Source organism: Colius striatus, chromosome 1 (assembly GCF_028858725.1).
Source record: "Colius striatus isolate bColStr4 chromosome 1, bColStr4.1.hap1, whole genome shotgun sequence".
NCBI lineage: Eukaryota > Metazoa > Chordata > Aves > Coliiformes > Coliidae > Colius > Colius striatus.
The window spans coordinates 151378784-151405863 of NC_084759.1; the positions used below are offsets into that span (position 1 = coordinate 151378784).

The 27080-nt window shown below is 41.5% G+C and overlaps 1 protein-coding gene across 1 annotated transcript; it reads left to right on the forward strand.

Annotated features, from left to right (window-relative positions):
* The first annotated feature begins 122 nt into the window (after window positions 1-122).
* Window positions 123-27080, forward strand: ISX (intestine specific homeobox). The gene is made up of 5 exons (XM_010204584.2): window positions 123-288; window positions 7839-8081; window positions 21392-21543; window positions 26063-26179; window positions 26844-27080. Exons 1-5 carry the CDS (start codon window positions 123-125, stop codon window positions 27078-27080), a joined length of 915 nt encoding a protein of 304 aa, XP_010202886.2.

Sequence of the window (27080 nt, forward strand, 5' to 3'; positions counted from 1 at the left end):
AGGTCGGCTGGGCAGGGGTCAGGAGAGACACACACCTTCCCAGCTGCATGTTTGTCAGGGTGCACCGAGAGCCGGGAGAGCAGGAGAAGACTCTGCCCCGTGGCAACTTTGGCAGGAAGACGATGGACCCCCGGGTGTGCGGCAGCCAGGGGAAGCCCAACCTGTCCTTTTCCATTGAGGAAATCTTAAAGAAACCTTCTGCCAGCACCAACCTACGCAATGAAAACAGGAAAAGTGTCTGTGCTGAGAGACCTCTAGCCCTAAAATCAGGGTCACCACTGGCCTGTGGTAAGTACCAGTTATAACACTTAATGAAAATGCTTATTTCTTTTTAACCTCTAAAGCTATCACTTTTGTTTACGTGAGAATTTTATTCTTTAGCTTTTGTAGGAATAACAGATTTCCCTGATCAGATACAAATCTTTCCTTCTATATCCAGGAATGATATCTAAAAAATAATTTGCTTTCAACCTCGCCGTAGTCTGGGCTCTGCTGCCAGCTTTTGGTGAGATTTTGTACATTATGAAGCCCCAGAGAGGTGGGTATGCAACTTGAACAGTTAACTGCAGGTACCTCTCCTCGGTAAGAATGAGAAGTGCTTATTGCAAACAAATACAATATCTTGGTGCCTTTCCCTTTAAAGAAAACAATACTCTTTTTAGTAGAAAAAAAAAAAACACCTGTCATAAGGAAGGACAGGCACTCAGATTCAGGAGGTTAGCCTCAAACTGCTGCAGCTTAAGGAAGTTGTTGGAGTTTCACTTAAGAGCTGACTGCTGTCTGAGTCTACAGCCATATCTCATAGAAGTACCATTTTCTTGTAAATCTGACCACTCATCCTCAAGCAGCAGAAATGGTCTGTAAGGGCAGCAGTAGCTAAGGAGTATAAGAACCTAATTGCTAGAACAAGAAAAGAGAAAGCATTTGCGTTTAATCATTTCTCCTTATCGTCATGGGCATGAGCTCCTTTCATGAACTAAATAAAACAAGCTAGCAGAAAACTAGCTTGACTTCGACCTTAGCAAATCAGCAACAGCATTAGTCTTTTTTACTTTAGTCTCCTCAGTTTAGTGGCTTAGTCTTTGAGTTGACTTTTACCTCCTCAGAATTTGTCTCTTTTTTTCCTTAAACAAAGACCAATTTGTGATCTACTCTGGCAGGGGGGGGTTGGACTAGATGATCTTCCAAGGTCCCTTCCAACCCTTAAGAGTCTACAATTCTGTGAACATTTTCTGTGTAGAATATTTCTTCTTTTTTAGTCTACCTTTTCTATGAAAAGGTGATGTTTACAAACACACCGACTTAACTGAAAAATTACCTGTAGTTTTGACAGAAAATTTTCACTCGCTTCTCGCTCAACTGCCTTCCACAAAGCTTAATGTTACACTTTCTGTAACACAGAAAGATCCTTTCGTGGATCAGGACCCCATTTCACAGGACACTGCAGAAAGTACCCTGAGGCAAGGGAGAGAGTATTTTTCCAAAAACCTGGTAGCCCAAATAACCATTGCTTATTCACATAGTTTCGGCTCTCTTTATGCCCAAACTGGACAGTAACCACGACTGGAAGGCAAACAAGGCCTAAATCATGGAGGAAGCTACAGCAAAGTGAGCACCACTCTCACTAGTGTAACATTAGTCAGCAACTGGGCTCGATCCCAGTCCAACTAATGCTGCCTCTCAGCCATGCTTTGCACAAGATTTGCATTTTCTTATGTACCTCTGACACAGGGTAACTTCACTCTGTACAGAGTTTGTTTCCTGACCGTGACAATCCTCACAGTTGTGGGATCCCCAGCTATTAGGCCTGTATATACAACATTGCCTCTGTGCCAGTACCTGCAGCTTCCCACAAAAACCCGTATATGGGGAAAAGAGATAGTGTGCTGCTGAGTTTTCACAAAAGCACGGGATAACTGAGGTTGGATGGATCATCTCTAAGTCCAACCTGCTGCTCAAAGAAAGGGAAGCTTCAAAGTAAACAAGGTTGCTAAAGGCCACAGCTAGTGTCACTTGGCTGTTTCACCAATGGTACTGTTGGAGCCCTGCAGCATTTAGAGCTTTCCTAAAGCTGCCACTGCAGATTGGATTTGAATAACAGCAAACCCCAGCCACGTTTTAAATAGTGTCCTGAAACAAGGAAAACTGTGGTACTTTGTAGGGGTACTTTGTAGGACACAGCAGATGCTGGTACAAGCATAATGATGCCCATATGCCAAAGGAGCCCAGGTGTTAGGTTGCAAAGGGGGAAAAATGCTGACATGAGCTCTGTTGGAGTCAGTTTTTGTAAGCTGAAAACGCTTTCCAGAGAGCCTGTGGCAGCCACTTTGTGCCACTGGATCCAAAGTGAGATAGATAACACCACTGAAAATGAAGTCTGTGCTGTTCATAACATGGATCATAGAACTGCATTTTAACAACGTGAGATTCTTCTCCAGGAACAGAGAAGTGTGGTAGAGACAGGACCTTTCTTTATCAAGTCTGTTTTGCAATCAATATGTTGAAGCCCTTCCTCACGGCATGTCTTGGCTAAGTGTACTGCTCCAAGCACCAGATCTGACCAATCTGTATGCAGGACATAGTGGGTTCCCAGGATTTCATTTCTGCAGTGCCAGTACTGTCTCATCCCAAATTACTGAGAGCACAGTCAGTTTTTCACCTTGGAGGCAATGCAGACAGAGTAGTTGCCTTTGACTTTGCTTCGTCACCTAGACAGAGAGATACTGTCTTTGTAGGAAGATATAGTGACTCCTTGTTCCCCTGCTATAAAGTTTAGTTTGGATTAATATACTTAAGGCATTGTAAAATGTTAATGAAAATAGTATACATACATGAAGATTCAGTTAACTGTCACTGGAGCTGAGAAAACAAGAAAGCTCTAGAGAAATTCCAAAATGTTGTTGTACATTGCTTTTGCAATTGATCAAGGATGTTTAAAAAAAGAAAATGAAAATTATGTTTTTTCACTGTTGATTTCACCAAAGAAATACTTAAGTTTATTACCCTTTGCTTTCCCAGTAGAACTGCCAATTTTTACAGATAAGGCTTCAGTATTTCAGAAGTGCAATATCCTATGCTATATATCTTAGGATGTATTGCTATATTTCATCAAAGTCATTCAACTTCATGCCGTATAATACTAGCATTAAACAAGTTGTGTAAATAGTCAGCCGTATCTAATTTGGCTCAGTGCTGGGCAAGGTCAGGGAACTGACATCAACTAGGGGATTTGTTGGATGGGACACAAATCCAGCTGCTTTCCCAGAACAGTTTAGATGCAGCAAAGAAGGAAGTACTACAGGTCAGGGCTAAGTTAGATCTTACTATGGATTTTGAATACGTTTCCCAAATCTCATATAGCTTATACGTGAGCCAAGCCATGACCCATCCATATGAGAGCAAGAGATGGAGCCACACACATACTCCTCATTACCATAAGGTAAATACCCAAGCCAGAAATTATCAACCAACTCATCTGCTGATTTAGGCAGTCTAGGTACCAAGATCACACTTGTCATGAAGTCCAAACATAGCAATTAAGAGTTGAAGAGATGAGTAGGACTAGAGGATTAGGATATGCAGAATGTCAGAAATGAGGAACGTAGGCAAAGCTTTCCCTGGAGTCCTTTCTCAAGAAAACCCAAGGATGCTAGCAAATGGAAATTGCTTCTAAACTAAATAATTCTATGATTCTTTGAACTAAAAAGGATGTTGTGATGTATAGTGCCAGCTTCTTATGACAAGCTGGGACAGTACTTGATCATGTCTAAAAGGAACTCTGGGCCTGGCTCCTAAATTCACAGATGTTTATCAGTGTAATTCCAGTGGGTCTTGGAATAAGGAATGTGTGGTCTTCCTAGGAGTGTGATACTTCCTAGCTGCAGTATTAGCCATTTGTGAGCTTACTGCACAAACACAACTAGTAGGTGACTTGGAAACGTACCTGTTGATCTGAAGTATCCTGAAATTTTTTAAAGACTCTTACCAAGTTGAAGAAGGAATAATGAACAAAAAGACAGTTTAGAATTCAGTCTATGCTTTCCCTTGGAATGAGTTACACCTGGGAAATTAATAGCGAAAACAGTAACAGATACAGTAACTTTGGAATTCTGCTGTGTTATGCTCCATTATCACAGAATCTCAAGGGCTGGAAGGGACCTCAAAAGATCATCTAGTCTAACCCCCCTTCCAGACCAGGACCATCTAGAGTAGGTCACACAGGAACTCATCCAGGTGGGTTTTGAATGTCTCCAGAGGATGTGCAAATTAGTAGGAATTCAATGGCCACTTCACACATAAATGTCAATATAGTGATTGTTTACTTCACCCTTAGCAAGACTCCACCCAGATTTATTACAAAAGAGGAAAGAACTGAAGGAATATAACTGAATAGATACCACCTGGCCCATATTATCAATCCACTCCACCTGTTACAATGGAAAACAATCCACCTTAAAAAAAGGGGGAGGAGGGAATAAAGGGTATGGGAACAAGAGAATAACAGCACAATAAAAAGCTGTTTGCATTTCTCAGTGATGGAGTCTTCCTTGTTTCCCAGCCTTAGTAAGACCCTAAAATCATAAGCCTTATGCCTACAAGTGATTACACAAAAGGGCTTAAAAGGAACTTGGGCCATCTGAAATAATCTCCTGCTTCCAAAAACGAATCTTACTGTCTTTCCTAAAATTTCCCATTCTCTCCTATGAAAGTCGAGTCAAAAAGACTATTTTGAGCCAGAAGTTGAGGTCATTTCTATGCATGACAGTAGCAGACACCTCATGTTGTGCCAGGCTGAAATTTCATTGCCATCCCTGAAAAAAATAAAGAAAACTGCATTCCCTGGAGGACATTTTACCCCATGCCAATTTGTAGTTATTTTTTAGAGCTCTTTGCTGGAGTCACGTGAATATGCACTGCAAAATACCGACTGGGATAGAGAAATACCACTTCAGACAGTCTTCTTTCTTGTCCAAGACAAGCACCAGAGAAGGTTGCAAGGCAAACAAGACTAGACTTTCGGGCTCTTAATCCTCAGTTAAGTACTTTAAACTCAGTATCATCAACCTTCAGTCTTATCCTCCAGAAAATTCCCCTGATTTTCCCAGCCTCTTTTTAAGATTCATGCCACTCTAATTTGTTTCTTTGATGTTAAACAGCAGATCCTCCTACTGCTCTCCACAGAGATTTTGGTATTTTCACATCTGCCTAGGACAGTTTTCCAGTCTCTCCTTGTTTTCTCTTCTTTAGCCTATAATTAATTATTCTATGCACGCTCATGCATAAGTTGTATTTATCACAGGCATATGTGAGCATTTCAGAGAAAAAAACTGTTGTATATGAAGGATGAAAACACATGAAAAATCTTCTATAATTTAGAAAATGCCAGTATCAATCTCAGAAAGCTTTGATTGCTGCCCAAAAGAGCACCTTGCTTGGCTACTCATGTTCTTCACTACTGTAGGATATAAGCACCATCAGTTCTGTAATATACTCATTTTCAGAGCATCACAGCTAGCAGGGGAGTGCAACTAGCCCGTAATTTAGGGATGGCAGATTGAGATAGAAATCCTGGGCTAAAAACCTATGCTGACACTGATACTCTCTGAGTTCTTGAGCAAATCATTTAACCCCAGCCCCTTGCTAGTGACCACTCCTAGGTCTATCTTTCATTATGCCACACACATTATTCAAAACCTCACCTGTTTTCTCACTAGAAAACAATCATATTTGATCCTAAAGGAATTACATTAGACCCATTTTGCATAGTATGCCTCAAACACAAAGGTGGACCTTATACCAGATTCTTAAGGTCAGCATGGCTAGATACATGCAATTGTGTTCAGAAGGTTCCCAAAAGATTGGTGACAATTTGAAAAAGATAACATTTGAGCAATCATCCTTTACTGATATGAGGCTTTGGCTAATTTCCAGAGCTCTTGTAACTGCATTTTCTCCATGTCATTGTCAGGTCTCTCTAAAATTCCCATTTTGGGATCTTTTACTGAGGACAGAATTGGGCATTTTGTCTCCAGATGTTATAATTGTCATTGCTCCAAGGCTGGTTATGAATAGAACTTGTTATTTGTTCAGAAAATGAAAGTTTGACAAGTGTAAAGAATTAGATGCTTTGTCAATGCTAGCTGGATATTGCACCAGAAATAATATATATATATATATATCAAAAAATGGAGCTTCTTCCAGTACATCCTGTGGAGGTTCCCACCTGCTGCTGTTTAGATACGAAATAGAGAGGGGAACAGCCACTGGTGCTACAAACCTCCAAGTCTATATGTGAGTGACTGCTTTGGAGCACAGTCCATTGTTGCACTAAGTTTTTAACATTGTTTGGTAGTAATAGCAGACAAAACTGTGCTGTCATATTTGCTTCAGGATCATGCTAACTATGGAACCTAAATCCCCCAAAAGGTCCAGTATGCTTATGTGTGGCCTCCATGTCTTTTGAAGCAAAGAAATCCAGGCATTGGAGGAAAAGTAGATCAAATTCTAGACTTGTCATTAAAGCAGCACAGACCCAGTTATCTTGTCTCCAAAGTGTCAAGACTGAGCCTTGATTGCATCTATCAAAGGCAGTGCATAAAACACTCAGTATTGGGGCTTATGGTGAGGCTTTAGTGCGGAAAAAAGTGAGTAAGAGAATGGCAGTATTTGGTACATGCCTCTTGGGATGCTAACAGCCACAGACAGACCACCACCTTGAACCACGAGGCTTGCCAGCATGTTATGTTTTAGTGCATGGCTCTGCAAGGTCTACTTACCTTTAAAAAGAGGAGTAAGGCCTTATACTACATTCATGAGGACAGAAGACTAATCTGAAAGATCTTTGCAGTGCCCCTGCTACACACAGAGATGATGGTGTTAGTAATAACACAACACCATGGCAGAAAAAAAAGACCATGGCTTCTGTGATGAATTTCATCAACACTCAGGTTCAGGTGTCCTCGTATGTGTCACCACTGGTTACTGCTGAGGCTACCCTCAGCTCCTACTGAGAGTGTTTAGAATTCCCCTGCTCAAATCTAAGCTAGCTTCATGGATGCACTCCTGTAAATGGGCCAATATACATTTTACTTATGTTTTTCCTGTCAACAAGAGTGTGCAGATGATTTCATGAAGATGAGTTGGCTGTCAGTATCTTCCTAGATAACATCAGTGTCAGCCATCACAAAGGTAGATGGAAAACGTTGGCAGCCTGGGCAAAAACTATAGAACCACCTAATGTGTAAAGCTGAGCGTCAAGCAGCAAGCAGTCCAGGTGTAGAAGAAATGACAAACCGACCTGAACTGAGGAACACACTGACCTTTAGCCTATTCTCTGTCCCAGATGTACCTACAAGGACATTTAAGACAGGAACAGATTTTTAAAAGCAGTTGGCATCCAGCAAATTCCATGGCAACCTTGCTGACAGATTTTAAGAGGAGCTCCACATCTACTGTACTTCTGAGTTCTTCAGAAAAGCAGCCTCCCTTTTGGATACTGACAGGGAAGCTGATCTTTCTTGATCATTTGTTTCTGCCTCTTTGCTTCTACAGTCCTTTTTGAAAATCTCCCACAAAGACCATTGGGAGTTTTAAGGTGGAAGGAAGCAGAATACAGGTTAGATTTTGGGGTCTAAGTCACTGGGATCATGACTCTGCAACATAGGGTCATCTTGTCATTGATGCATAGCAAAGAAGGGTTAAGACCATTTAAAATGTGATCAGGTTTGAATGGTAAATTATCTAGACCACATCTATGCTTCATTTTTTCATGCAAACTGGAAGGTGCACTTAACAACTGTTGGTTTATTCAAAGTTGTCTTGTGCTGTGTCCTTTACAGGTTCCAGCAGCAGGAGTCAACTAGACTGTGTCTTACCTTCAGCCAAAATCCTTCTCCCTGCCATGTGTGCTACACCTATGGCCAGGACAAAGAAAGTTCAGGCAGCTCACTACAGGAGACCTGCTGGCAACCCAGCTTCCCTCCTGGGTGAGGACACAGGACATGAACACCTGGAAGACAAAAGAAAATATGAGGAAGAGGAGGATCAGCTATGCGATTTCCCAGTGGGTCATCCGCTTCATGGTGAGTGCCTCTATAACCAAGCTTTCTCCCAGAGTACACAAAACTGAAGCTTTTTTCTTACAATGATGCACATGGCAATATCTAACAATGGATGGCACAGACATTTCTACTGCTGAGCTCCTGGCGAGTCACAGGGGATGATTCTTCAGTCTCACCATCAAAAGCATGGAGACCCACCCTTTGAGCTAAAGACCTAGCTCAGGTCTGATAACCCCACTAATTTTAGCGAGAGTGCTCTGGGTGTTTATTGCTCTCCTACTTGAGGTGGCAACCTACAGAGTTACCATATTTAGCTGCCTCACTCTCCAGGTTGTGCAATGCCCGTTTCCTGGTAAATAGGCATTGCACAATGCCAGGACTGAGGCTGCTGAACATGCAGACTCAGCTCAATGTGTCCTGTATACCTTGGACCCACTGTACAGGTGATGAAGAGGTCATCCACATGCGCATAGGCAATCTTTTGACGTGCCATGGGTCTGGCATTGCAGTGTGTGTTAGGCACAATTTTCAAGGCTGGCCATGTTGGTAGGTCTGATAATTTCAACAATTGTGAGCAGTGGTAAACAGCAGTCTATACAAATATAGTTTGCCAATATGTTGCATAGAGACTTTAAGCTAAGGAGGATACATGGTACCTAAACTGGACAAGTTCCTGACAGACAGACTGTGATTTAGTGATAGCACGTGACAAAACTGCTTTAAGCTCTTTGAGATTTAGGAAAGGTTAACACAGATGATCATGCTGCACTCCAGAAAACAGGTTCTCAATAGTAGCAGCAAGGTGTTTCCTGCATAGTTGGCTATTATTCCCTCCATTCTGAAAATAAAAGAAAGCAGCAATTTGGATCAAGTCCATTGAGGACTCCTAATGGGCTCGCATGACAGCAGATGCAGGGTTACTTCCCTGAGATGCACACATCTTCTTCAGCACATACTCTGCAAGCTGGCAGAGGAAACATTGCTTTCCGTGAAATACGTTTGAAAGAAAAGCCTTGTTTCGTGCTGCTGCTTCTATGGTATACATGAGTCTTGTGACAAGCTGCTGTCACCTCCTCCTCCTGCATGAGACAGCTTCTGTCTTGATGCAGGGAGAAACCTTGTAAGATAAGCAGATATTTTATCCTACCCCTTCCCTGTAAGATGCACACAGGTGACAGCAACAGGGCAAAATCACAATGCCTCCTCGCAGAAGAGACAGGGCTGTATGTATCTGGCACTCAGAGTTGCCTGTGAGCGCTACAAAGGAGTATATTTCATGTGGGAGGGAGTCCCGAGCCACAGGGATCACACCGGAGCTTCAAGGTGGCTTTCTCAGGGTGACAGAGGAGGGAGGTGACTGTCCTGACTCAGCACTTAGCCTCATTGACCAGCACAGTGGTTGGTACCAGCCTCATCAGCTGAGCTGGGGGGGAAGCATGTAATTATCTGCACGAAACTGAGCCAAGCTGAGCTGGCCCTTTCATTGACAACTTATATTTTAAAGGCATTTTAAACAAAATCCTTCTGTTGCCTGGTGGCAGTGGGGTTTTGAAACCAAGCAGAGGTTTAATGATCTGCCATTTTCTAAGCTACCGGTTCCCGCAGTTGCTGAGCCTTTGATAGAAACTGTCTGAAGGAGGAGGGAGGATTCTAAAGCACTGGATTGCCATTTTCCCCATGGCGCACAAACAATGATGTTTCAGATCCCGTTGATGCACTGTCATTCTTAGCAGAGAGCTGGAAGCCTGGGTTTTAAATCCTTTCCAGCATTATAAGCTTCCACCGCCTTCCTCCACTTCACGTTAACTGCGAAGAGCCAGCAGCTCTTTTTCTCCTGCCTCTGGCTGTGGTTGGAGTCACCTCTCCCAGACGAGGTCAGTGACAGTGCCTGCAGGAGAGGTAGACTGCACCACCCCTGGAAGCAGCCTGTAATCCTTACAGCTTGAGTTGATAACTTCTGTTTCCATATCTATTGACTCTGCAGTGCTTCAGATATGTTTTTGGGGTGGTAGCTATAGGCCGATTATGAGTCCTCAAAGAAGGCACCTGGGCAATACCAAATGCCTATAGCATATTCCATGGAGTTGTTCCCAGGACCTTCCTCACACCCACACTGAGGATGCCTTAAAGTACCCAGGGGAAAGGCACCAACCTCATCAGCAGGAGAGATTTCTGATGTGAAAGATGGCCTTTCGCCTCCGTCTCAAAGCCTGTGTCTATCTGTATAAAATGCCTGCATAGTTTGTGAGGAAGAGTACTAGGCTCTGACTAAGCATACACATCTGTATAGCTGTCAGGGAGCAGAAGAAATCAAGCATGCTGTCAAGAAATCAAGCATGAAATCAATCATCTTGGAGGTGGGAGGGCTGGGGTTTGTCTGGTGCTTTTTTGGAGAGGAGGAGAAAGATTATGAGGATGGCATATGACAATATGCCCTTCATGGGCAGATGGCCTGAGATAGCAAGAGCACCCTGACTGTGACCCTGCATGTGAATTTGGAGCATATTTCCAAGGAACTCCGTGACATTGCAGTGTTCCTAAAAATCTGCTGTCTCTTTTTTTCCCCCACAAAATGGCTTCTGTGACTAAACGGTTTGAAATGCAGTGTCATTTAAACCAAATAGATTTGTGTCCTTATCACAAACCGTTTACAGGAAGCAATGCCTCTTGCCCTTTGAACTCTGAAGCTGCATTGTAAGCAAAAAAGGGAAAAGCCCTCATAAGCTAGAGACATGCTGACAGTGGCGTTTAGAATCATAGAATCATAGAATGGTAGGAGTTCGAAGGGACCTTTAGAGACCATTCAGTCCAACCCCCTGTAGAAGCAGGGTCACCTAGATCAGGTCGCATAGGAACATGTCCAGGCGGGTCTTGAAGACCTCCAAGGAAGGAGACTCCACAACCCCTCTGGGCAGCCTGTGCCAGGGCTCCCTCACCCGAACAGTGAAGTAGTTTTTTCTTATATGTAAGTGGAACTTTTTGTGTTCCAGCTTCATCCCATTACCCCTTGTCCTGTTGCTAGCTACTATAGAAAAAAGGGATGTCCCAACCTCCTGACACCCACCCTTTAGATATTTGCAAATGTTAATAAGATCTCCCCTCAGCCTCCTCTTTTCTAGACTAAACAGCCCCAGTTCCCGCAGCCTTTCCTCGTATGAAAGATGTTCGAGTCCCCTGATCATCTTGGTGGCCCTGCACTGGACTCTCTCCAGAAGTTCCCTGTCCCTCTTGAGCTGAGGAGCCCAGAACTGGACACGGGACTCCAGATGAGGCCTCATCAGGGCAGAGTAGAAAGGGAGAAGAACCTCCCTTGACCTGCTGGCCACACTTTTCTTGATGCATCCCAGGATGCCATTGGCCTTCTTGGACATGAGGGCACATTGCTGGCTCATGTTTAGTTTATTAGCAATCAGGACTCCCAGGTGTCTTACTGCAGAGCTACTCTTCAGCTGTTGGACCCCCAGCCTGTACTGGTGCATGGTGTTGTTCTTCCTGAAGAGCAGGACTCTGCACTTGTCCTTGTTGAACCTCATGAGGTTCCTCTCTGTCCAACTCTCAAGCTGTTCGAGATCTCACTGAATGGCAGCACAGCCTTCTGGGGAATCAGCCAGTCCTCCCAGTTTGGTGTCATCAGCAAACTTACTGAGGGTACACTCTGTCCCCTCATCCAGGTTGTTGATGAAGATGTTTAGTTTTAACTAAGCTCCCATTTGAATTTGTAAACCTTCGTTCCGAATGTTGGGTGTCTTCGCCTCTGGTCTTCTGCAGAACTTTTCTGGAAAATTTGGTTCTTGGGAAGCAGCACTGATAAAACCCTTTTTAGGAAGAGAGCCTTCTGAGAGAGGCCTTGCTTTGCAGCTGTGGGTACAGACTCTGCTTGGGCCAGCTCTCTGTGAAATGATTAATTTTTGACATTTTACTGTGTGCCACCACCACGGCTGCCAGGGTCTTCAAAACTTAAGCATAAGGAAGGCAAACTCTTGCGGCTGCCAGTCAGCATCACAGCCACATGGCTGTGTAAATGCCCAAGTTAAACTCTGAGATCTCATTTTCGTTGTAATTCCTTCCCTCTGCTCTGTGTGACACCTTGGGACTTGACATGTTCACTACAGCTAAGCATTGGAGCCTAAGAGGATACCTGCTTGACCTACAGCAGCTCCCAGGCCTCCCAAGTGCAAGATCCCAAACTGGTTCAGATCCTCTTGGGCAATTCTTCTCCAATGTCTTTTACACATGCTATATAATCAGGTCTGATTATATACTTTTGTGTGTGTGTGTGTGTTCACTGTTACTTTTTACACCCAAAGGCAGCAAATAAGTGTACCCAGCATTGTACATGGGTAACAGTTCCAGTCCTCTGCTCCAGTGAGGGAGCAGTCAGTGTCTTGGAGAAGCCAAATAATAGCACTACCTCAAAATACTGATGGATGCCTAGTCTTGTGGGATTTCTTCTCAGGGCAACAATTCAAGTACAAGGTAGATCAGACTTCAATAAATCAAGCTGGTTCCTAATTTCACCAGGAACTGTGGGTTTCAGGCCATGGGAAAAACTGGACTATGTTATTTTCTGCAGCTCATGTCTTCATTATTCACTGTAGAGGAAACTGCCATAATGAGTCAGCATCACCTAAATATTTCCATAGGAGAAATTATCTGCACATCGCTGACTGGACGTTCAGGGATCTTTGTATTAATCTGATTGGTTTATTATTATGAAAGCATCTTTGATCCCAAAGTGTATTGACAAATTCTGGTGGCGATTATCATAAAGACAACAGGAAATACAGAGATGATCTCAGTTCTGGACAACTTCCAGTATAAGTCCTGTCGCCTCTGTACTGATGCCAGTTGCAAGAATCTTTAGCTTTGTGTTTATGTTTTCTCTGAAGCCATAAATTCATTTATACTATTCATTTCTGGACAATATGGTCAAATCCATGTACCCTTGTGAAACAACATGGTTTATCTCTAGCAGAACAGCCTTTTCCCCAACATGCTGACGTGTCCCAATGCGTTTATAACACACCTAAGAGACAATGAAGTACTGTGTAATCATAATCCCAGATAAGTATCAGCAGCCCAGAATTCACCAACGGAACTGCAAGAAAGGGCACAAGCATCCTATTGTCCTGCAGAACAAAAGGAAGCAATTCTAAATGAAAAGGAAAAGCAGGAGGAAAAAAATAAATGCCTATATATATATATAATATGGCTGCCATTAGTTGCCCTACCAATCTTCTGTTTATCACTGTGAATAGTCCCTGCAGCCCTGTGTCTCTGAAGTGCAGTATTCCTGCATACACTTAGAAATGCAGCAGACCATTGACCTTGATTTAGTGGGTTTACCTGAGGCATTGTTGAAGGCTGATTCTTTGTTTTTCTCCCTCTTTGAAGACTGATTGTTTATAATCATGCCCTGGATATTAAATGAAAGGTATGAAACCTGAATCCTTTACTCTCACCCTTCAGACTCTGTTCACGTAGAAGTCTCACTAATACAAGTAAGCACGGAAGAAAGCAAAGCTGTCAGCAGCTGGGAAACTACCATAAATTGTGTTTGTGTGGTTTCTTCATGTTTTTTGGGAAGGTTGGGTTCTTTTTTTTTTAGTTAAAGCAAACAATGGCAATTCAATGTTTTCCCTTGAGCAGCCTCTTCTTTCCTGAGAATTTTGGACCCACAAGGTACATTACGTAGGACCCAGAGGTTAATTTGTTCCTTCTAGTCAAGTGTGTAACGTGATCACTTGTAAAGCTGACAGCATATCTTGATAAGTTTATTTCAAAAGTCTTACGAGTACTTACCAGTTTCTCTTAAATTGTCTGGGAACTTTTCATCACATCTGTGGGATTTGGTACTTTTTATTACTGTTCTTTGAAATTGAGGGCAGGCCTTTTACCTATCATGTTAGCAAGTGCTTTATGCTGAAATGCAAAACAGCAGAGACCACGTACAAAAATAATGATGGAATTGTGCTTTCTTGAGGAGAGTGCACACACTCAGTCAAGGATGTAAACAAGCATGCCTGATTGATGTCTTGAGGTTTGCAGGTATAAATAATCACAAAGAGCAGGAATAAAGTAGAAAACAGACTGTCTGTGCAACCTTCAAGAAACTCAGCTTTCTACGTGGGGAAATGGGTGACCAGAGAGTATGGGGAGAATGATGGGGAGCCTTGGTAAGAACCATTACTGGGTTAAGCTGGCCACTGCTTTTAAGGCTAAGTTTGACAACACCTGAACATTCACAGAAAGTACATTTCAAGCTTGAGATTTAGCTGAATGAAGAAATCACACATATACCTACCCAGAATGAGTTTATGAAGGCGCAGGTCATTTAGCCTAGATACAGAACTGATATCAGGTGATGGAATCTAACACACACCCTTGTCAGCTGGGTTCCATCAAACCATGCCCTGCACACTTCTTCCTCCAGATATTTAGCTGACCGCTGGCTATGCCAGAGTTATGCATGACACCGTTTCAGGGCAGAAGCATTTGTAAACATCGTCATCACTTTGCTGGCAGATGGGAAGGGTTAAATTCACCGGGGGCCGAGGCTGATGGTGAGTACCATCCTCTGCAACAAACTGTCCACATGAATGGTTTCACACATACTGTCTACTGCTTGCCAACTCCTCTGACAAGGAGGCTACGAAACTCCCCTGGCTGCCCCTCTGCAGCTTGCTTAAATGGGTTTCTAGCCTGGTATTTTTAGCATTTCTGTTCACACCACCTAAAGTCCATACCTCTCTGCATTTCAGCCTTGCTGTCAGGTGATTAGGCACTGTGTTCTGCGCCACAGTGGAAGCAACTCTCCGTCAAGGAGTTGTGGACGGAAGGGAGAGTGTCAAGCCTTTAAAAGTTCAAGTCATGCTGCTCTGTCTTAACTTCAGCAACGCCTGAATGGCCAGCAGTTGGATGCTAAATGGTGCATTTTGCTAGCAGGAGGCTCTATCTGAAGTACATTGTACCTATCCAATTAGGATCAGTCTCACTGGCTGTGTCAGTCCTTCTTAAAAAAGGACTGAAAAAACACTTTAATAAAGATTAGCCACACTGCCATACTCCTAGCTAAATATTGCAAGACAAGCTCCTTTGAAAGCCATGAGCTACCTCTTTAACTAGGAGAGGGACTTCCATGGGCACATCTCTGTCCACAGACCAGTAGATTTTGTCCTGGTGCCATCAGCACTCTGTAATAACTCCTTGATAAAGTTGTAATTGGTTTCTTTGCTGCGGGCTTAGCTGTCATGAGCAGAATGTCACCACAGGAGAACAATGTCCAGAAAAGGAATGAAAAGAAATGGTTTGGGAGCCCCTCATGTTTTTATTTGGTTGATTAAAAGGAAGAGAAAGAGGAACTTCTTTCCAAGAGGCTGAAACAGAAAAAAAACCCCATAACTTACCAAGATATAATGAGGCTCTTTTTCAGCACTCCTGAGTTTCCTTTTGAGAAACAAATGATACAGTCAGCTTTGTTTCAGATAAAAATATATTTCTCATGACACATAGCTAAAACCACTTGCTTACTTATGTAACTGTTTCCTCTCTTCTTGTCAAAGAAGCAGCAAAAGCTTTAAATCTGGTTATTGCATACAACAAGAGAGTGTCTGTCCAGAAACAACGAGAAGTATTCCGTCAAGAAAAACTGGTGGAACCAGTTTATCTATCTAGATTTCGTTCTCCAAAGTAAATATGTGGCAGCACTGACTTCTGGCCCTTCTCTTAGATTTTTACTTGATGCAGTCCTCACCTGTTAATGGGCTAAGTGCAAATGGGAGATGCAATTGCATAGATTTTCCTGAGGTAGCATTTATCTAGCTGTTTCAGGTATGCAGAGCAGTTGAGAAACAGAAGTGCAAATATACTTTTTACCTACTATAAACTATTATCCAGAATCAATTTGACCAAGTGTTGCATTGCTGCAGCTGCACATCTTTTACTTAGCAAACTCAGGTACAAGCAGTAGTCTTTGGTATTGATTTGCCCATATCTCTAATATCTTGTAACTATGTTATATCGGCAGTGGAAATAAACTGTACTACACTAAGCTAAAACTGTGTAACTAAGCAATTACAAATCAGACTCCTTGAGTGGTACATAGCATTAAAGCCTTAAATTCCCTTGAATTTTAGGAAAGGAATGATGGGGGGCTGCAGTCCACGTGGCTATTCGGAGGTCAGAAATCACATAATAAAGTAACTTGGGAGGGACCTCTAGAGACCCCAACTCTAATCAGAGACAGGTTAAACCAGGTTGCTTAGATCTTTGTCCAGTAAAATTTAGAATATCCCCAAGTATTGAGACTTCTCAGCCTTCTCAGACTACCTTCATGGTGAAAAAAATCTTTCCCTATTATATAATCAGAATTCTGCTTTGCTGTAAATTGTACTAATTGATCTCATCCTTTCACTGCGCACTTTCAAGAAGAATCTGTATTTCCACAAAGTTCAAACATTTCAACTTGCTCCAAGTCTGACCCTGGTAATAAAGCCAGATCTACAGGGGAAAAAAGGAGCCAGTTACTGAATTTAAAGGAGCTACACTGCTTTATCAACGTGGAGAATCTGGCCCATCCAATGTCGACCATAAGGCAGTGTATAGACATCTGTATCTCTAAGCATCTGCAAAAGCTGACATGTTTAGCTACCTGGTATTTTCAGGCTTGGTTTCAGCAGTCAGCTAACCTGAAAATGACTTTCACAGAGCATAAAAGCACACTTGAATATCCCTAGCTTTTACATAGAAAATAGCTCAGGAAACTCAGACAGAGTCTTATTTCCCCAGAGACTCCAGAGCCACGTTTGTAAAGCCAATGTTACACTTCCAACACTTTCTAGTCTTATATCTTCCACCAACATTCTTTATTAGACTGTAATTCTGAATGCTGTTGTTTGCTGTGAGATCTCTAAGCTAAGGTCCCAAGGCAAAGGGATGTATCAAAGCTAGTCAGAGAAAGTTTCATCTTGCAAGAGAAAATGTTAACAGAGTCCCAGATTTTTTTTTATATAGTTTGAAAAAAAAAAAAAAGAAATACTGATTATTTATAGAAAAAGAAATGCCCTCTTCTAGATCTCCCGCTGGCAAAAGCCTTGATTAGTTCACAGGAGTCTATTTTGTTAGCAATTTAATTTAATTTCCAGTTGAAATCAAAACCTGTCCTTCAGTCCCTACTGTTCCACAGCTGACCTCATGTTATTGTATTTTCTTTAATCTGATGAGTTTCATCTTTGAGAAATCTGGTTTCAGTAGGATTGACACTTCTGAGTACTCTGTAGATTCTTCCCTTACATAAGAGTCTCATCTGAAAAACAGTTCACCTTTCAAGATGGAAATATGTGAAGGATATACGAGTGAACTGATAGGGAGTCTCTTTTGCCCATAACCAAGTTATCATCTGGGTCGTTTTTGCACAAGTGAAGCTAATATGAGTCACCATAAACTCACTAGCCTGTTCTCTCTGAAGCCGTGCTCTCTGGTCCTCAATGCTTCTTCGCTGCTAGTGGGACAGAACACAGTAGAAGGTTATCTGGCAGATCCACTCCCTATCCCATTTCCAACAAAGTTCAAAATACTGTGTGGTTCAAGGCAATGGATCTGTCTTTCAGTTATCATTAGATGTCTCAACTCAGCTGAAAATTCCTTCCCAAACTTACATCAACTGTGCACAGCCTTTGTCTTCTTACTCTTGTATATCCTTTGTAGGGCAGATTTGGCAGCTCCTTCTAGACTCACGATCTTCACTACTGATTTCGTTCCATGCCTCAGCTCTATAGTCATATTGCATCTCTCATAGCAGCTGATTTCTTGAATCGTTCAAGGTTGATTAATCCAATGAACTCTGTACCAAGTGTCCTGCCAGCACATACAACTTATTACTCTGGCAGCCAAGGATAGGTGTCCACATTATCATCTCTGTCTCTGGTGCACATGAACATACTCTACAGAAAAGTCCTGCAGCTACAATGATTTAATAATGTAAACCATTCCTTTCTAGCTCAGGTAGTCATCTCTGGTTTGGGCACTAAAAGTCTTGCCTTAGCTTTGATTCCCCATTACAAAGAGGAGTTGATGGCTGTCATCGTATGTGCTTACAGGCAAGAACTAATGGTTGTTGTTTGTGTGGTGTCAGCTGCAAAGAAGTGTGATCCAGCTGTTCTTTGACATACATTCCAATCCCATCATAGTCCAGTTCAGCCATACAAATTCTACAGAGTCTGTTTAATCTATGAGACAGTACAGTTTATAATAGACAAATCATCATTTGCTTTTTTATGATGGAATACTAAAATATACCCTTTTTTGTTATTAATGTGACATCTTAGATTTTTAAACGTATATGGTATCTTTATTTCTTTGCATAGTCACGAAATCATACTTCATTAATTCTTCTCTTAAAAATGTATATTGTGATTTTTTTTGATAATTTAGAAATCTTCCAGGAGGTGGGCAGGTCTATTCTCTTCCTCCTGAAGGCTTTCTGATTGCTGGAAGGCACATAGACTGACTGGCCGTACAAAACCTAGCAGGACAAGAACCCTGACAGCATCCCAGATATTTATGTGTAGTTGGGACCACAGGAACAAGGAGGTGGTGACAGTTTGAGCCTGAATGTCTTGCTTCTCTCTGGAAATACTGGAGGTAGACCGCAGCTTCTCCCAGGTTTGTGGAGCCAATCTTCTAACCTGGATAGGGGAAGTAGCTCAGCTTCATGTTCAAGGAGATTTACAGGACATCTCAGGGATGCCTCAAAGTCCTGAAACATGAAAAGCTCAAGTCAAACTTCACTTGTTGTCGGCATCTGCTACATCAGTTGCCCTGTGTTAGGAAAATATAAATACCATACGTTGTAATGACACAGATACACTAGAGAGATTCATTACTGTATGACAGACCATGATGCGCTTGACAAAACATCAGCTTAGTACTTAATCTTAACCTGTCTGCAGTATCTCCCAGGAGGATATGGAGGCCAGCCCCCCCAGAGAGGTGTGAGGTGAAAATCTTTCAAACCAGACACACTATTATCAACTATTATCTCTGACATATCTACAGGGGACTTAGTGTCCTGAGATTTGTATTCTCAGGACTGATATTTCCCTTTTAATCCATATAGCAATAAACCCCCCTTTACCATCTTTTGGAAATGTTCAAGTAGATGCAATGATGTCATCACAGCTCCTTAGAAGAGAGTGCCCATTCCTGTCTTCAATAGAAACACAAAATATTTCTCATTTCAGATCTCTGCCCCAGTAGTGTCAGCAAGATTCAATGTAAATAACATTTTTCTCTTAGGGCTGAAGCCGGCACTGCACTTTAATGAGTAGTACTTTGATAGGCTAGTGAAAAGTCTAATTATATGGATTTAACTGTGTTGGACATCTGCTTTATTAGGCTATTTCTGAGATATAGGAGTATTGACAGTGTTTATGATAGATGACACTCCTCAGTTATTATTGCATGACTAGTTTCTTTTCAAAGTCTGGAAAGATTTAGAAAAGATGAAATATTCACAATGGAATATATTCACTTACAGGTATATTGTCCTAGACATCTTCCTACTAACTCTATGAATAGAATTTTTTTATTTCTTTTTTTCTCTGTTGACAGAGTCACAATGAGGTTTCAATTACAGAATGAAAAATGTCATTTTCTGGTTGTCACAAATCCCAGTTTCTATTGGCCAAGGCATTCAGTTACCTTTTTCACTGCTTTAGCCCCTAAAAGTTTATGCTAATGATTGAACAAAAGAGAGGGAAATGGTACAATCTCTTTGAGGGATGGAGTTAACCTCCCCTGGTTAACTGTTCCCCATAGGAAGAGTATGCGTCTAGTTACATAGTATGAATTAGTTGTTATTAGATTGTTCAGTTCCGAAAGGTGATATTCAAAAAGGTCATTTTCTTGAGCAACATGGTGTCATTGCCAATTACTTCAGGTCATTGAGTAGCAAGCTCACTGTAGTCATTAGCATTAGTAGAATTTTTAGGCTCCTATCAAATTGCAGTTTTCCAAGTTCAGCAGAAAAAAACTGTGGCTCACAGCACCTGGGATGTGGCTTTTTGTGCTGGTCATTCAATGTCAGCTGGAAGAGACTGTGCATCAGAGAGGACTGCAACCTTGGGATAAGGCTGAACTCTACATTCTGCAGATCGGCTGTCATAGAGCTCAGTTCTACTCTTTTTCTCCTCCCTCTTGCAAGAAGTAAGCCCTCCAGCACCATTTCAGAGCAAGCTAGACCTTATTCTAACTTACACCAAACAGCACACAAAATGCATAATCTAAATGAAATGCCCTAGTTTAGGAAGGCATTTTTTAAATGATAGGAGTGCTGAAGTAAGTCTTTAGTGAGGTTACACCACAGCAAATGAAGGAGTGGGGCAGTCTCAGAGCCCTCTTAGGAATCCACACCACACCAGGTTTCTCCATATGCTCCATGGGTTTTAAGGTCTTGTAGTTCTTAAGGTTAAGCTAAATTAGAAAGTCCTCATATCACAACAGTGTGGACAGGAGAATGCTATGAGTTTTCTTCGTAAGGCAACATTTTCAATGCCACCATCACAGTGCAGTGAAATTCCTGGCTATCCCTAAATACTGTCGAATGAATGGTATGGGAAGAGAGCAGCAGTCAGTCTTTCTAGAATGGTTGCCATCCCTCCACTGTGTTCATGCATTTTGGGTACTCTTTGATCTTGCTGCCATACAGCAGGAGAAAATTCAGCAAAATTGACAAAGTGACAATGAAATAAAACAATACCTCAGAGCTCGAGGAAAGCTTAGTAAGAAAAGCTGACAATAAAAGATAGGGATGGAAGACTAATGAGCTCAAATTAAAATGGTGATTCATTACAGGCATGAAAACAGCAACAAGGCCAAATGTAGGATCTACTCTTTCATTCTGTTTACATTAAGGATTTCTTCACAAATAGTTAATTAGAGATTATAAATTAGCAATAGATATGTGCATGTGACAAACAGGAGCAAAAAAAGGGTCAAAGGTTGGTCCAACACTAAAGGACTTTGATGACAAATCTACTGCAGGGCTAGTGTGGTTAAAATAAACAGGATCTTTTAGCTGTCACATGCAGCGGATACATGGAATTAACACTCAAATGTGTCACTTTTGACTCACTCTTTGAACGATAAAGGAGTTAGTTCACATTCACTGCTGGGTCAGGAGACGGACACCTATCTAAGTACATCCCTAGAAGTTGTTAGAAGTACCATCCCAGCTGCACAGAAATTTTCAGAAGTTGCTGGACCTCTGAATATTCTTGTGGTCCTGTGTCACTCTTCTGTAAAATGTGATACAATTTTCCTTGTTTGTACAGTTGAGAGGAAAGGGAAACGGAGAATCCGGACAACATTCACAGCTGAGCAGCTCCAGGAACTAGAGAAGATTTTCCAAGTGACTCACTACCCGGATGTCCATATTCGCAATCAACTGGCAGCAAAGATAAACCTCCCAGAAGCCAGAGTTCAGGTACATTGTGTCTCAAAAAGGCTATATTTACCACACCAATTCTTTATTCAGAGTATACTCTTAATAGTATATGCCTGGGTGACAACACTAATGAGATACGTGACCGCTTTGTTACCTTACAGAGGAAGCCGGTATCACTGTTCTCCTTTTACAAATAGGGAAAAAGGTATTTGTCACCCAGATGGGACTAACCAAACGGGATTAATCAATGAGTTAACTGGAGCTCTAAGCATACTAAATGCATAGCAAATGGGAGTTACAGATGGTTATGAGCAACCTGTTGGACTCTGTAGCGACAGACTGGCCATTTATGAAAATATTTATTAATCATTTATCAGCCTTTTATAGACTAATGTACCCCCAGCACAAACTGCCATGCACATCCATCTTCTCTAGGCTCTCAAATAAAAAGTGAAAATAATGGCCCAAATGAAAATGCTTTCTTACTGGCCTGTATTTTGATGTCACAGGCTATAAATGCCTTGGCTGTAATTTTAGTGCACAGAAACTAATCCAGTGCCCAGCAGCCATAATGCAGTCTTGCTGACTGAGTTCAAAATTGCCCCCAAATGTTTGCTGCATATGAATTTGCTACATTAAAATATACATACCACTGTGTATTGGAATTTGGCGGTGTTTACGAGGCACTCTTGTGATGATTTTTGCATGAGAGAACTTGCCTTACTGATAGACTCATCGGCGCACTTCTATGCACATATCCCACTCTAACAAAGTCCAACACAGAGCAGTTTATTGACTATGACTTGCCTGTGACTATGAACTAACCACAATGATATTGCTTCATAGTTAGGTGACAGGGAATCGGAACAACATAGCTGCAATATGCCCGTGAGCAATGTTAGTGCACCCAGAATGCATTTCCAATTGTACAAAGCACAACCTGAGCTACTAGTCAGTGTTCCCTACAGAAGAGCAAATCCAATGAAAGAACAGGACCATCTTCTGTTTAAAAAGTTATTTATAATGTGTAGGTGAAAAAAAAAAAAAACCAAATAAAAGATTTATATCAAGATGAGATGTACATGAAGTAAAAAGCCCCTCATGTATGAATTGCAAATGGCAAGTTACCAGTACAGACAGTATCACACGTGACACAGGAAATTCTGTGTTTAACCTCATCTTGGCTGATAAAGGGAAACCAGCTACAGAACTGAAAATTATGAGTAACTTAGGTACGAGCTGCAAGTTGTTATAGTTTTGATTGATTACATTCGTCACATATAAACAAAACAAAGTGCAAAGAATTTATGTATGCTTCGACAAAGCTAAAAATAGTACAAGTAAAATCACCTCAGACAGATAATTTAACTGAGGGAGGGGAAAGTGAGCAACCCTTGGGTAACCAAGTTAAGTATTCCATAACTGCAAAAGAGCTCATGTCCTCCAATCAAGAAACAAAGGTATGATTACCATCAAATAGTTTAAGTGAATAGGTGGAATTGTATCCCTGAATGTGTGCAGGCCTACATGTGACACAAAATGAAGAGTATTGGATGAGTAAACATCAGAAACAAGAAACTATTAAAAAATGAATACGCAAAGCAGAAAGATACAAGCCAAAGCTTTGCTCACAAAAAATAATCATCAGAAACTCAACAGAAGTCCATTAAGAACACACACACACACAAAAAAAGTGAATCATTATATTGAACTGTTACTTTATAGAAACAATGGAACTGTCAAGGATAATGCAGAAGTGTCAAATATGTTCAGTCATAATTTCTGCTCTATCCTTGGAAATACGTCAGGTAAGGTGGCAGTATCACATGATGATGATGAAACATTTTCTATAAGAACATCGTTGAACAGCAGCTGCTACAGACAGATATTTTTAAATCCAGACATCCAGGTGACTTACCTCCAGTAGTTCTTAAAAAGCTGCTTGAGAAGCACTTTGGGTCATCAGTGTTGCTATTTAATTAGCCCTGGAGCACAAGAGACATTCCAGAGGCCTTGAAGAAATCTAAAGTGATGTCAGTATTTAAAGGGTAAACAGGACATCCAGATAATGGCTGGCCCTTTGGCCAAACATTGATTTTTGGCAAAACAGTGTTAAACTAGATATGAGTCTCTGTTAATGAAGAATTAAAGAAAGGCAAATATATTTAATTCTTATCAACACTGGTTTATGGAAAATAAATGTTGCCACATTCATCTTTTTATGATGAGATTGTTTGTGACAGTTGTAAAATGAAAAGAGAACAGAGTTAGATTGGTTATAAGGAATTATTTATGATTTATTTATTATGAGGGTGTCAAGACACTGGAGCAAGTTACCCAAAGAAGCTTTGGATGTTCCATCATTGAAAATGTTAAAAGTCAGGTTGGACAGGCTTTTGAGCAAGCAGATCTAGGAAGAAGTGTACTTGCCCACAGCAGGAGTGTTGGACTAGATCATCTTTAAAAGGTCCTTTCCAACACAAACCAACCTATGGTTCTATGATTTAATGATTATATGATTGTCTGTATTAGGTTGATAAAGGTAATAAAACCGATGTCATGTCACTATAAGGACCTTGCCTTGGCCCTACACCCTGCCTGGAAACAGTAGATCAAATAGTATATGCTAACAGGCAAAAAAATAGGTCTGTAACAGGTGTCCAGTCACAAAGGTGGGCTCTCATAGGAACTATTTACTGACACAGAGCTGAATTTGAATGACACAGCCAGTAAAGTCTTTAATGATAGTGCTATGATACAGTAAGAAGGCCAGGTGATTGGAAAACAAAAAAAAAAAAAAGCTGATTCTTTAGTACATCAAGCTCTGAATCATTGGTTATGTATCTCCAAGAGAACAACAAATGGACAATCTTTTGGAGCAACTAATGGAGGCCATTCCTACAACATGGGGCACACCACACTCCTTCTGCACTCTGTCGTTGTTTCTTTGAACAACCTGCTGACCACTGAGAGGGCAAATGAGTCTTTTGTGAAATCTCAGGCAGGATTAAAGAGGCATTTATCGCTGGCTTTAGCATTGTATGACTTTCATGAAAACACATGGGAATGCTGTGCTCTGTCTCAGTGCCATAACTCAGGAGCACTGGAAAAATGGTTAGTAGCCTGCAGAAAATAAATGATATCAATAGCTTGATACTGTGTGGTAGACAGGGCATGGAGGAACAGGTTTTAATCCCAGCAAAAGAAATTCGGGGTTGGCTCTGAGAAATCATTTTGTAGGTAAGTGTGTTGGAGAGCTGGTTGGGTAAAAAAAGAACAATTCAGTCTGCAATCACAGCTTTGCCTTCACTAAAAAAAGAAAATCCCTAAAGTGACAACTTTATCCCATGTGCAGACTTTGGAATGTGCACTTCAGAGGTTGAAATTTGGTTGCAGTCTCCCCTCTGTCCTCAATCACTTTGTCAGTGTTGAAGAAAAGTAATTTTTATGGTGCTGTTTCACCACATAACTCTGCATGGTAGAAAGGGAATGGAGCAGTTCATTCCGACTAAGTAGTTCTCAAATACATGCAAACCCAGATAAACAAAACTGTCCTTTCAGTAACCTTAGATACTGCTATCAGCAATATAGCAAAGGGCTCCTGACATTCCCATTACTTCCTGGGCAACAGATGCAGAAATAATTGAGCAGTTCATTATTTGGTTTAAAATACATACATATTTACATTCAGTAGCATCTGGGTTTGATCACTAATACCTTGTGTTCATGTGAACCAGTTGCTTACATTGACACAGCCAGTTCCCAAGCCAGCTAAAAACTGCAATGGAAGGAGAAATCAACTTTTCACAACAATGCAGCAAGACACACTACTGTGGTGGCAAAACAAATACTTTTGTGCCTCAGCCAGAAGCCAGACTGGTCAAATCAGATGATAGATCAAAGAAACTCCCCTGAGAAAGTTAGTTGTCTGTTTTCCAGTGCAAAAGAGATGGCAGATTATGTACTTAGACTGCTGAGTAATTTAGAAGCTTTCATCCCCTTGGGTGTTTTGCTTAGGTCCTTTCTTTATGTGAATTTCAAAATACTACTAGCTAAATATAGGAAAAACCCTGTTACTACATCTCCACTGGTGACACATTTTTATTGCAGCTCAGCAAAACATCTAGGTAGGTCTTTTCCCAGTCTGTTAACTTGGGAACAGAGTGAAAGAGCCCTGTTATGCAACAAATCGCAGCTCCTGCCTTGACTGCTGCAAAGCTTTGACCATGAAAGGATTTGTTTTCCCAGGAGAGACCTGGAAGGCACGCTGCACCCTGTGACACTGTCTTCTCTTGAACAGTCTGATCTTAGCTCTTCTGTGAGTTCCAAGAGAAAAGAGATTGTCATGATGGGACAGGGATCTCACCTACTATGCAAAATGTGAAAGGTGCTATGTTGAACTCAGTGTTTTCCTTTAGATTCAGCCCCAGGTCCTGCTGAGCTGGAGGTCAATGTTTTGTGATGCTCACTTAGAGAGTAGCGGAAGTAGCTGTACATGAGCAGTTCCTCCTTTGTCTCCTGTTCATTTCTGTGCCTTTTCTTTCTTGCCTATATCCAGATCTGGTTCCAGAACCAGCGAGCAAAGTGGAGGAAACATGAAAAATTTGGCAATTTTGGTGGCCTTCAGCATCTGACAGAAGTTGATTTTATTCCTGCTCCCAAGTCAGATATTACAGTGAGTATCAGAGGATATCTATAAAGTCACTGAAAGAGAGAAAACTATCCTTCATCGGGTCACTTCTTCTATCCTAGTGAAGAAGACTAGGAAAGACAAAACTGGCAATATGATGAAGACAAATCACAGTAAATATGGTCAAATAACACATTTACTCATTAAATTAAACCTATTTTGTAAATATGTCATGAGGTGTCTTTGCAGGATGATCCTTCCCGATTTCACTTCTAAATTATTTCCCTGTAAATCATGCTTTCATTTAAATTATCTTTACCATCAGAAATTTCCTGAACGGGAAAAAATGTGACATTTGCAGACAGAAAGACATGTTTCTTTAGACAGTACCTCTATAACACTCAGCCTTGTTAGGGTGACTAGTGCTTTTTGCCTTTGACCCATGTCCTTTACAAGTCCAGGACACTTAATATTATTTAGGCTGGCACACAGGCTCTTCTTCTGTCAGGAGTTTTTCCATGGCTAGAACAAAAGGTACTTTGCCTTTCTTCCTGGGTGACAGCACACCACTGGGTTTTAGGGAGTCTATTCTCCTAAACTTTTATTCTTAATTACTGAGCACTAGGGAAACAAATAAGGTAGACTGTAAATTGTATCTAACTGAAAGTCTGTATTGATTCACCTGAGGCTGCATTTTTATTCTTGAAAGGCTCCTAGCTTGATGCCAAGAAAGCTTGCGGCTGCCATGCCTGCCACGGGATACTACTCACCACTGCAGGGGCAGATGACAGCTGCCTGGCTGCCCAGCATGCTGTCCTTCATCCCCCATCACCTGGAGGTGCTGCCCTTCCCAAAACCCTACTTGCTCTTCAACGTCCGTCCCGCTTATTGCACGCCACTGTCCCACAAGTTGGAAAGGAGCAATATCTGCGCCAGCTCCACATAG